Source organism: Saccoglossus kowalevskii, chromosome 6 (assembly GCF_978046115.1).
Source record: "Saccoglossus kowalevskii chromosome 6, keSacKowa6.1, whole genome shotgun sequence".
Taxonomy (NCBI): Eukaryota; Metazoa; Hemichordata; class Enteropneusta; family Harrimaniidae; genus Saccoglossus; species Saccoglossus kowalevskii.
In genome coordinates, this window is record NC_140646.1 from 36,791,655 (window position 1) to 36,804,170 (window position 12,516).

The following is a 12,516-nucleotide window of genomic DNA, read 5'->3' on the forward strand; positions in this document are numbered from 1 at the left end:
CAGTGTTGCGCTGAGAGGAAACAGTGTAGTGCCTGCTATCCACGAACCGATTCTGACTGAAGGTTGGACCTCTGTGTTGTGTTATCTCTTCCAGAAACATTCCCGCTACTAACGTTCAATATGCGTGAAATTGTACATCTCCAGGCTGGTCAGTGTGGTAACCAAATTGGTGCCAAGGTAAGTGGATTTCTGTTTTTTTATGTCTTAAGACCGCAGTCATAGCCGTTTAACCGCGCTATTGGACTACAGTAACCATGCAGTAACTAGGTGATTAGGGCGGAGTGACTAAACACCGTTACAATCTGTACTCCGTCAAGAAAACGCCGACCTGCAAGTGGCCGAAAATGGTTAAAAACTGGCAAAATTCATCAAATGCATGGTATACAGCAACAAAAATACATCTTTAGTCTTTTACTCAATATTGGTAATGAGACATCTGACACGAATGACTGCCATAGCCGCGGTTTTAATACCAGTTTTTAATCAGTGTCACAATGCTGCTGTTATCACCCAGTCGATCCACAATACCTCCCTTTTATACAAGCCTTGTATCATTGGTACCATTTAAACAATTATAATTTGAGTCCATGAATGTATTTTTTTCAGTTTTGGCAGTGTGATGATGAGGTTACCGCGCGATCGATGACTGACTGTCAATGGCGTTGCTTAGACACACGTCATCGCTGCTCATGAATAATTAATGATACACTGACTTGCTGGGAAGCATTGTTGCAGACGCTAGGTTTTAATTTTGGAATATCGAAAAGCATTCAAATGAACAAATTTCAAGGATTGGAAATGAGTGGGAATAACAATAACTTAATAAGGCGTTTAAACGCGTTTTCGCTGGGTTTCCTTTGCCATAGCGCCAGTTACGGTGGCAACAATTTTTTTCTGGGAAGGTAATTTTTGGTCAAAACTGATATTTTCGACTTCTTATCCGAAACAGCTACTCCGATTTGCTCATTTCGTGGCGATATGTTTAATTCTTTATTTTTAACTTCCTGAAAACTCCCAACTCAGTTGATTTTGACATTTTGTGTGAACTGAAGGTGCCTTGTTGATATCTTCGCTTCTCTATTTTTGTCGCATATTTTTCGTCTTTTTAGTAAAATATAATCATTCGACTTATTTTTTAAAACTACCAGTTCGATTGATTTTATACTTGGTATGCAGATACTTTGGATGTATTGTTTGCGTGATAATCAAATTATATCATATTGTGATTAACGAACGTACTGCAGCGAAAGCAAGATGTATAATACTACCACAGCGTGTTTATAACATGAATGTATCCTTTCACATCTGAACTAATTTATTGTTCGTAGCCGCTCAAACGTGTATGCCAATTCTCCGCTAAATCAATACATTTACATATTAAATACTGGATATATTTCAGCATAAATAGTTATTTTTAGGATCTGAAATGCATGTTTATCTCTTTTTCCGACCATCTATATTGCGATCGAATTGTTTAAGGATCCACTAAGTTCCCACAGTCTATACATGTTAACCCCTTTCCTCCGGCGTACGTATAAATACGTGTCACGTACGAGTTCACCTAGGGAGCGAACATCCGGGAGTTTTCAACGCCTGACAACCACCAAAACTCGCAGAAAACTCTACTTTTGGCTAGTTGTTGTGCAACATGTATTAATCTGTTTGTGTGTGTGCCATTTTCTCTATTTTTCACCAGCTCTTCGACCGATGTTCCACGGTAATACTTATTCCCGTGATAGAGCTGCGTCAATGAACGTTATATGTTTGGACACACACTGCTGTACCATGGAGGAAGCTACTTCCATGACTAAGTTTTTCACAGGGTGTTTGTCCCTTTTTCGCTGGTTTCTGACGTCCCAAGCGAATAACACATCGGACGTACGGCTTGGTGCGCCATGACACGTGAAGCGGAAACCAGCCAAATGACCGTTCATCTTAAAAGTACGTCAATTTGCCCGATCTGGCTCAGATCAATCCCCATGTTCACACGTGTGCCACAGAGCCGATTTGACTAACAATCGTTATTAGTGATTTTAATTGGTCCTGTGTTTACACGTCTATAAACACTAAACTCGGTCGGCGTTGTTATCGGCCGCCGTGTTTCTTTAAAATACTTGCAACATGGAGCTGCCTTCTAACTCCTTGCTTGCAATGAATTGAACTCCAGGGCGAGGCTGACATTGAGGGCGTGCTTATATAGCTGCTTTATTGTTCACGCGTGCTAAAGCCGTTTCTGTAAGAACGGATTGCCGGGCGAGACTTGCTATCTTAGGGAGGCTTAAACTAAATCACTAGTTCTGTCTCGCTCACTAAACTTGAGTAGAAAAATAAGCCAATTCGGCCAAATAGAAACGTACTACCATTTGAAATAAAACCAAAAATATTGAGGTAAACATGCTCGCATAACTAAGACTACGGGGACCAACTGCAGTGCATGAAAAGATTCTAGAGTAATAAATGTCATTAGCATAATCCCTCCAACAGGAAAAGCACTGTAGTCGGGAGAGCTGTCATGCAGGCGCCCTGTGAAAGGGCTTACTCGGTACCTGCATGTACACAAGTACATTTACGATGGTTTTGGTGGCAGAATATTGGCCAAAAAAGGAAATGACAGAATGTGGGATAGTTAGGAGCAAGAGAACCAGACTTACTGGTGAATAAAATAACTGTGTACCAACATTCGTTAGTCGGTTGGTATTCAATTAGCTAATTTGCATAGTAATTTAATTTACTCAGCCTGCAATGTCGGTTAATATCAATTGTACTACTCTTTGTAGCAAGCTATGTCAATATTAGGAATAAACGATTAAAAGAACCATTAGTTTCGGAAATTCATCTTTTCGTCTCCTGGATTGGCGTAAACTATTTTTAAATTTGTGTTGAGTATTACACTTTTTTTAGTTAATTACATTATAAAATGTACCATCCGTCCCTTATTATCAAATTAAAACACGTATGTTTTTTATTTCCAACCAACAGTTTTGGGAAGTCATTTCTGATGAGCATGGAATTGACCCCACTGGTACCTACCACGGTGACTCTGATCTTCAGTTAGAAAGAATCAATGTGTATTACAATGAAGCAACCGGTGGCAAATACGTTCCACGTGCAGTACTGGTGGATTTGGAACCAGGTACCATGGACTCCGTCCGATCTGGTCCTTTCGGACAGATTTTCAGACCAGACAACTTTGTATTCGGTAAGTTTGTCCCGATGTATCAGTCGCCCATATGCGTAGGTCTACGCTCGTGGACAGTGTGTAACGTTAGCTAAATCAAGCAATGAAGATGGCAGCCATATAATCCCCCCCCCCCAATTATTTTCAATTAGATGTTATTCAAGGGCCGTGTCTCTATTATGCCTTGGCCTCACACTCAAACTTTACACATACATCCCACATCAAGTAATACATAAACACATGCATTAGTTGCATGATTCAATTCATGATGCTGTTCAAAAAAGCTTAAATAAACTGGCTTCAGTTTGTAGCATTTGCCATACAAGTGTTAGCCATCTTGTATTGACCATCATACAACCAGCAAAAACTGCAAAACCACTCTAATCGATAATCATACTAACACCACAAACTTCAAATGACACATGAAAGATTAAAGATGTCAAAGACATTCTATTTTGATTGAATTCATTGATACATTATTTATTTCACAGGTCAGAGTGGTGCTGGTAACAACTGGGCCAAAGGTCACTACACAGAAGGTGCAGAGTTGGTAGATTCCGTTTTAGATGTTGTCCGCAAAGAAGCAGAGAGTTGTGATTGCCTACAGGTAATGTGTAATTTTATTTCAGAGACATTTTGTCTATCGTGCATATGACGTCCGTATTGTAATAAAAACCACATGGCCCAAAATATAGATAAATATAAACAATAGAATATTGGTCTTAAAAATAACTTGCATGTTATTTTAACTTTAAACTAAAAAAAACGATTGTTTTGCTATTTGCTATCGTGTTTTATCGAGTGATATATCATATTTTTACCTTGTGTTCCACGAGCTGTATGAGGGCCTACACCTTTTGAAATATCTGAAAGTGGCCTTCCGGAACATACCAATTCTCCTTTCCTTTGGCAGTTTTGAGCAAGTGTATACTGAACTGTATATTTTATCCCTTTTCTATTGGCAGGGCTTTCAGTTGACTCACTCTCTTGGTGGCGGTACTGGTTCTGGTATGGGCACCCTACTAATCAGCAAAATCCGCGAAGAATACCCAGATCGCATAATGAACACATTCAGTGTTGTACCATCACCAAAAGTATCAGACACTGTTGTTGAACCATACAATGCAACCCTTTCAGTCCATCAACTTGTTGAGAACACCGATGAAACCTACTGTATTGACAATGAAGCCCTCTACGATATCTGCTTCCGTACTTTGAAACTCACCACTCCCACTTATGGTGACTTGAACCATTTGGTGTCGGCAACCATGAGTGGTGTGACCACCTGTCTGCGATTCCCTGGCCAATTGAACGCCGATCTCCGTAAATTGGCTGTCAACATGGTACCATTCCCACGTCTCCACTTCTTCATGCCTGGTTTCGCTCCATTGACCAGTCGTGGTAGCCAGCAATACCGTGCACTCACTGTACCAGAGTTAACCCAACAAATGTTCGATGCCAAGAACATGATGGCTGCTTGTGACCCACGTCATGGTCGTTATCTCACAGTGGCTGCAATCTTCCGTGGACGTATGTCAATGAAAGAAGTTGACGAGCAGATGTTGAACGTCCAGAACAAGAACAGCAGCTACTTCGTTGAATGGATCCCCAACAACGTAAAGACCGCCGTTTGTGACATCCCACCCCGTGGTCTCAAAATGTCCAGCACCTTCATCGGTAACAGCACGGCCATCCAAGAACTGTTCAAGCGTGTATCTGAGCAGTTCACCGCTATGTTCCGTCGTAAGGCTTTCCTGCATTGGTACACTGGTGAAGGTATGGATGAGATGGAATTCACTGAAGCCGAATCCAACATGAATGACTTGGTCTCTGAATACCAACAATACCAGGATGCAACAGCTGAGGAAGAGGGTGAATTTGATGAGGAGGAAGGTGAAGATGATGAAGCTGCATAAATTTGACACCGACATAATTAACAGTACATTTCTGATGTTCATACATGTAGAAATATAATTGGCACACGGGTTGGACAGTTAGAAATTCTGGGGGCGATGGCAGAATTTCCCCAAAAAATGCACAGTAAAAAATCAAGGGGGAAGCTGCATAAATTGCGTAAACTGTACATTGACAAAACAAACACTCATATAACCTCTGTCTATTCTTAAAAATGATTATATTTGGAAGTTGTATGTTGCGATATGAATAAAAAAAAATCATGATCCTGCAGGGAACAATAGCAGAAAACCAAAATCCTGAACACCTGAATCTTAGGGGGGAATATTTCACACAGTGGGAAAAACAGTTACGGCAAATTCATCATGGAAAACAAATAGCAAAAAACAAACGTAAGGAAACAAATATCCTGCAGGTTTTTAAGCCCCCTCCCCCTCCCCCGATTTTCTAACTGCAGGGCTCTCCACAAATTAGCAAATACATGTCGTAGGGCATGCTTTTTGTTGAGGATTATTTTTTCCCCCTGATTCTTACTTTTGAAGTATGAAGCAATAAATATCATTTTTGGACCTTTATTTCCTGGTGTATACCAAGAGAAAATTGAAGAATCAACAAATGGTTGAAATTATTCAGTGACACTGTTTAACACTTCTTGGTTTATCGCCGGTATCTCAATAACGTTGGCGTGACGTGCGGAAAATCTAGCAGAAATAAAGGATGAATAAAGAGAGCCCTTCAAAACCACTCGTGGAGAACCCTGTAATTTCCACCTATAATTTGAATAAAATAACGTATTAATACGATAAAACGAGTCTGTATTTATTGTGGGTGTGGTATGATGTTGAATTCAGTCATCCGCCTGTTACCAGAGCATGAACAATTTAAATATGTAGAACTTATTGAATCAGTTGATTTATTTTTCTACACTATATATTGTTGTGGTGGCCTCCATCTCAACTACTATAATTCCATTACGTGTGAGTGAGCCCAATAGGTTGAAATCATTTTTTTAAATGCATGTATGAATATCCCGGTGTTGGATGCTATAAATGTCAAAATGTGTATATTGTTTTATCACCCATCTAGACAAGCATTAGGTCAATTTTTTTGATAGAAAGTTAGACTGAGTCTGAGTGTATATGAAGTCCTGCAATGAAGCATCCTCATTGGTTAACAGGCATTATGTGGTCCGTGTTGTTGCCATGACTATAATTGATTTACGACGGTTGTGACCCGAAACACAATAAGGGTCTTAACAAGATGTCCTAGGCATTTGCTGGAGTTAGAGACAGGTTTTCCTATACAAGTTGCATCCTTCATTGGCGATCCGCTCCGCTCCGCTAGGATTGCCCTTATAATCACTTTTGTCGTTTTCTGTGTGTGTGATTTCCAGTGTTTTCATGTATGATTTCTTCTGTGATTTTTTTGGCTTGGCCGATTTCTTTCAAACTTGACAGGTAGGTCACACTTTCACACTAGTTATTAGGAAAAATCTGAAAAAAAAAATGTTGGCCCACCGTTGCCATAGCAACAGCCAAAAAAAATGATTTTTGGATAGCTTCGTGCCAAATGCATCTCCTCCTACAAATGTGGGATAAAACACTTCAGACATAGCTCATTCTACTTAGCTTGAGTATGGGCACAAAGTTACTATTTGAATTTTTGATATCTTTTCATTACCTAGAAATTTGACCCTAAAGTTGGGGTAACTTTTCACCAGCAACGGCTTTTAACTCCTCTGCTAGCACGTCCTCTATGCCTGATACAATCCGACCCAGTAGCTATATCATCATGAGCATGGATGATACTGGGATTCTTGGCTAATGGCGGGCAAGTAAATTTATAATATTTTCTGGAATCTAACATTTCGGTTTTTGGCGTAATTTCAATTGGCGTTAAAGCAATCGTAATTTCTAGTTAGCTGTGATTTTCGAAGTTATGCCTATGATGGCGACATTCAGATTTCAACACTTGATTATAAATTGAACTACGAAAATCTCGATCCAATTTTTAATTTGAGAACGTTCTTTTTAGTAACGGGTTATTATTAGTCATTTTCACATAGAGTCAGACCCCACGAGCCCAGCAATAGTAATGATAGGGCAAGACGGGAGGGGGGTTGCAAAGGCAAGTGGAATCAACAATGTTTCCAGTCAGTAATGTTCCGAAGCTTCGTTTACATGATGACCTCTAGGATGACCTGCGATGTACAATATAGAATTGGCTGGTTCCCACCTCAAGTATCATAATGGCTTACCAAGCCACGAGAGGCCGGTAACTAGTCACGAATTCGGCATCTTGATTGATCCATCACTTTCTCGTTGCTTGTTCTATTTCCCTTGGTTACCTGACGTCGGCGCTTACGCTCGTGGCCGTTCAGGGGTTTCCTTTTACTTTCGGAACTTGGAAAGTGTTTCAAATTACTAGTACTTCACTTAGTCACGTGACTTCCGGCCGAAATTCCGGCACAGTTGAACAACTTACTAGTATATGGTGATTACTAGTTCGAGTGACGGTCAAGTGAATTTCGAATATCTTCTAGAATCTAACATTTTGGGCGTCATTAGCCACGGGTCGTTAAGATTTTATCTCCATGGAGCGACTGGAAATTAATAACAAGGTTTTACCTATTCTGTTAATAGTAACAGAATGTTCAAGAATGACAAACATTGGTTTAAAATTATTATTATTCGCCACAGTCCAAGGCATGGGTATCAAGTCTTTGATATAAAAACAACTTGTGCAATGTATTTAGTACTTTAGTGTATTAATTAATTCAGTGTATTAGCCAACCACTTGTCAGCTTGTCAACTTGACAGGCAATTTTTTTTTTTTGACAGGCAACATTTCATTATTTTTTGTTTAAAATCCTGGGTAATACCCTGTTTCAGTTGTACTAGTAGTCATCAGGTAGAAGTGGCGTTCACATTACCGATTCGACACGTGCCGAAAAAAATCGATCTCGGTCCCGGTACGTGCCGAGATTACACTATGCCAGGGACATGGTCAGGCAATTATTAACAAGTCAATACGACTGCGAACCGGAACAGGAAGTCAGTAGAAGACAAAAGATTCTTTTGTCAGCGTGGGGGAAAGCCGAAAATTCATTGTCTATCCTTGTTTGTGATTGTCTTGGCGACGTTTGGGGGATCGTTACGTAGCTCCGTCTTTGAGACATCGTAGTACATATTACATGCGCAGAGTTCAACTGAGAGTTATTGAAGTGGATATGACAAATCGGTTTATTGGACTGTGTTGTGCATTCAAAGGTAAAAGACATACGGAGTGAGACATGAGACCGTAAATAATAATAATAAACATAGTTGAACTCTGGTGACCTTGCCCTTTGTTATATAATATAATTCCCTTTATCATAGTTTGTTTCAATATAAATATGCATTGTCATTATTAATTTTGAATACAAACAAGTTTTGAGGTTGAACCAACAGTGGGGAATCAGTCTACCGATTGAAGATGTAAATATCTTTAAAGATGTAAATATCTTACAAAAACATTGGTGCCTTATTTGTTTAATTATTTTAAGGGACATAATTTCTAGCTTTATTCAAAGTAATTCAGATATTTTATTATAAAAACAAATGCCTCATCGCAAAAAAAAGTGCTGCATTTAGAAGTGAATAGATTCATAAAACATGCAAGATAACAGAAAATCTTAGCTGGCTTTTGTCCAAGTATTTTGTACAGGTGTCTGTCAAAAATTAATGATTCACTGAGACAAATATGAACTGACTCATTGTGTGACTACTGTATTATATGAAAAGTAAAAAAAAAAAAAAAACCTTTATGAATTGCTATCATATTGCAAGCTCTGCTTTGTATGCAAATCAACTTAAATAGTTAGTTGGTGTCCAGTGCAGTGGAGGGAGAAGTCAACAGTACTGTTGCCTCCTGAGAATCTACATCTTCAAACTCTGCAGTCTTTGAAGTGCGTTTTTAAACCAGTATTATAAAAACTCATTCTGTTTTAATAGCTGAAACATATTCCTGTGAGTTTTCATTTGTCGAATGAACTGTTTGTCAAATACAGAATACATATATTTTAGAACAATTTTCTTTTTAAAATGTGGATGAAATGTTTTGCTTTTAATGTATTTTTTATGTATTGTTTTTGATTTGATAACTTCGAACTAAACAGATTTTCTATTAGCTTCAGATCTTGATCAAAGTTTGGCACCCAGTTCATAGGAGTGCTTATATTGATTTTCTTGTTTTCTGTAAAGACTTTATTGGAAGGTTTGCAAATGTGTATCAGACTGTGCAATCTCTCCATGAGTTGGGTTTGAAACCCAGTATGGGATTCTGAGATACATTACCAAGGATATTATTACAAGATAAATTATTTGCTTCATTGAACACATACAACAATGCATATTTCCACTGAGATCAGTGACCTTTGATGTGTATCACCAGTGATCAGTCAAGTAGAAACAGTCAAAATATTTTATCAGATTTTCTCAATTTTTGCATGATATTTTCATACAGGACATCTTTTGTTCAAACTCAGGGAAGACTTTATACTGATGAATAAGGTGACCAAGTTTGATAAAGTTTGGAATAGAATTAGTAAAGTTATTATGCACACAATAACAATTATTAACGACGACGACGACGACGACGACAACAACAACGACAACACCGGACAAAAAATTTCCCTTAATATACCTTTCTCTTCCATCTTTGATGGTACGGGCAAGGTAATAAAACGACAAAGGCAGTTGTCAGCGTTGTGTGTGATATGAGGCGCTTGACAACTTTGGGTTGTGAACACTGACACCTACACGTTCGAAGGAAAGGAGTGTACGTTAATTACTCAACTGTATTCATTTAAAACATTCACCCAATTAGTACAAATATATACAATTCTCAAAGACGGGACCACGTCACGATCCCCCAATCGTTGCCAGAACAAAGAAGAACCCCTTCCCAAACGCTAACCGACTTTCTCTCACGCCAAATAAAACTCTTTCTACTGGCTTCCTGTCCCTGTGTGTTTTCGAGAATACGCATATGAAAGATATCATTTGGGGTCAGGTGGTACATGGAGAGCTTCATGGCAAAAGTTTTCAAATCTGGACAAAACGGTGGATAGAACCGTTTGTAACAATCCTTCACAGCCGACACCGTCTAAGTGTTAATTAACAACTAGTTGCCCTTCAGGGTCAACTCAGACAACCGCACCTTTATACAAGAATAAACATGCCTGAGTCATGACATGGCGGAGTGATATGTCCTAGCTCTATGAACATTGAGTACGTGACCCAATTTTAACAGATAGCGTTGCTATGCGAAAATAATGTGCGTGAAAATAGTGCATAACGACAGGTTTTTTGTTTCGCACATATTTTTTTAACTGTTAAATTCAGAATTGGCTATTAACAAAAGAAATGTAACCTTTCGAACAATAGGCGGATTGGTACACTGAGTTCACACAGTTCATGCGCATTAAGCACACAGTGTAGTGCTTTCAATCCACATTCCGATTCTGACTGAAATTGGACCACAGTGCATTTTATTCTCTCCCAAGAAACATTCCCGCTTCTAACCTTCAATATGCGTGAAATTGTACATCTGCAGGCTGGTCAATGTGGTAACCAAATTGGTGCCAAGGTAAGTATAATTTTCTGCTTGGTTTTAGATGTGATTGGCATCAAATGTACACAACAATGGTCTGTACGGAGAACGAATAGCTTGGCGTTTAAGATTGCACAGCAGGCGTATCTCTTGTTTTGGAATCATGAAATAGATTTTGAATCTAAAAATAAAAGCTCCTATTAGTGAATTTCCGCTGTTCAGGAGTTGATGATTTCCATAATTGATTATTTTTCATGTAACGATATTTTGTTCAAAATATATATTTCATGGATCCCATACGACTAACCACTGATCAATAAGACGCGAGATTTATGAAAATGAGCGGAAAATATACTCAGAACTTGAACTCAAGTGCCAGCTGTGAGAGAAAATCATGAAATTAGGTTGACGGCCCGTTGCTCGTATAAAAATTGTATATTTTGTTTTCACCATCAAACAGATTAAATATTATATTGTACATAACTTACTGTATGCGCGTCATTCTGTGTTTGGTTATATTTAGCTCCATGGTTACAATCACCGTAAACAGAGACGCCGGACCCTAACAACGCGGCGACAACCCTAACATCTAATTGCTGCACAAAGGTGATTCTTGTGCCTTTGCCACGATAAAAAAAATCATTTAATTTTTAATTTCCATATTTTATTTATTGCTTATGACTTTAGTTAAGGTCGCTACCTTTTTTTCTTATATTGTTTTAAATACATGAATAATTATAGCTAATTACAAAATCTGAATTTCAGTGGAATGCTACTCAAATGGGTACTTTTGCATAATGTTTGCCTTTGAAGAGGCTCAGTTGAAGGGTTTATTTGATTGTTGACGTTTCTGTTTTGTCAAGTGTTTTTCTTTGTTTGTTTGTCTCTTTTCTCTGAACTTCTTGTGAATTGACGATGGCGCACTATTTAATATTGACTGTACATTTGCGTTGTATTCATTCTTACACTATTTTAGTTAAGTACATTATAAGATGACCCCCCCCCCCCCATTTTATCAAATTAAACCACGTGTTTTTTTATTTCCAACCAACAGTTTTGGGAAGTCATTTCTGATGAACATGGAATTGACCCCACTGGTACCTACCATGGAGACTCTGATCTTCAGTTAGAAAGAATCAATGTGTATTACAATGAAGCAACCGGTGGCAAATACGTTCCACGTGCAGTACTGGTGGATTTGGAACCAGGTACCATGGACTCGGTCCGATCTGGTCCTTTCGGCCAGATTTTCAGACCAGACAACTTTGTATTCGGTAAGTTTGTCCCGATGTATCAGTCGCCCATATGCGTAGGTCTACGCTCGTGAACAGTGTGTAACGTTAGCTAAATCAAGCAATGAAGATGGCAGCCATATACTGTGAAGGGGGTAATTATTCACTGGGTTTTAATTTAGCTTATTTCGCTGACTGGAAAATGCGCTAAATTAAAACCCAGTGAATATGTAAAATTTAGCATAGAACACATTATCTAAATGACGAAACCGTGAATTTAAAACCCACTGAATATGCCTGAAATGGTAAATCAGTGAAATTTAAACCCAGTGAAAATTAGTCATTTTACAGTAATTCCCCCCCCCAAATTATTTTCAATTAGATGTTATGTTATGTTATGCTTTGGCCTCACACGCAAACTTTACGCATACATCCCACATCAAGTAATACATAAACACATGCCTTAGTTGCATGATTCAATTCATGATGCTGTTCAAAAATGCTTAAATAAACTGGCTTCAGTTTCTAGCATTTGCCATACGTCAAGTAAATTTGCCATAGATAGTAAAGAAAGACATGAATGTCTTGTATTGGCCATCA

General features: G+C 38.6%; 2 protein-coding genes across 2 annotated transcripts in view; both read left to right on the forward strand.

The window, feature by feature from the left end:
• Window positions 1-5,483, forward strand: LOC100377572 (tubulin beta chain). Its single transcript, XM_085500483.1, has 4 exons — window positions 1-177; window positions 2,980-3,199; window positions 3,670-3,785; window positions 4,144-5,483. The coding sequence occupies exons 1-4, from the start codon at window positions 121-123 to the stop codon at window positions 5,092-5,094; spliced, it is 1,344 nt and encodes a 447-aa protein (XP_085356609.1). The 5' UTR covers window positions 1-120; the 3' UTR covers window positions 5,095-5,483.
• A 5,081-nt stretch (window positions 5,484-10,564) lies between these two features.
• The window catches only part of LOC102809672 (tubulin beta chain), a 3,697-nt gene continuing 1,745 nt past the window's right edge, over window positions 10,565-12,516 (forward strand). The window contains exons 1-2 of the mRNA XM_085500484.1: window positions 10,565-10,720; window positions 11,739-11,958. Coding sequence (XP_085356610.1) covers window positions 10,664-10,720; window positions 11,739-11,958 — 277 coding nt within the window. The 5' untranslated portion in view covers window positions 10,565-10,663. The remainder of the gene's footprint in view (window positions 10,721-11,738; window positions 11,959-12,516) is intronic.

Excerpts from the sequence above, each read along its gene's own strand:
- LOC100377572 (XM_085500483.1), top strand. The coding sequence starts at position 121 with ATGCGTGAAATTGTACATCTCCAGGCTGGTCAGTGTGGTAACCAAATT. Across the intron at positions 178-2,979 it reads GTAACCAAATTGGTGCCAAG|TTTTGGGAAGTCATTTCTGA; the intron begins GTAAGTGGATTT and ends TCCAACCAACAG. Across the intron at positions 3,786-4,143 it reads AGAGTTGTGATTGCCTACAG|GGCTTTCAGTTGACTCACTC; the intron begins GTAATGTGTAAT and ends TTCTATTGGCAG.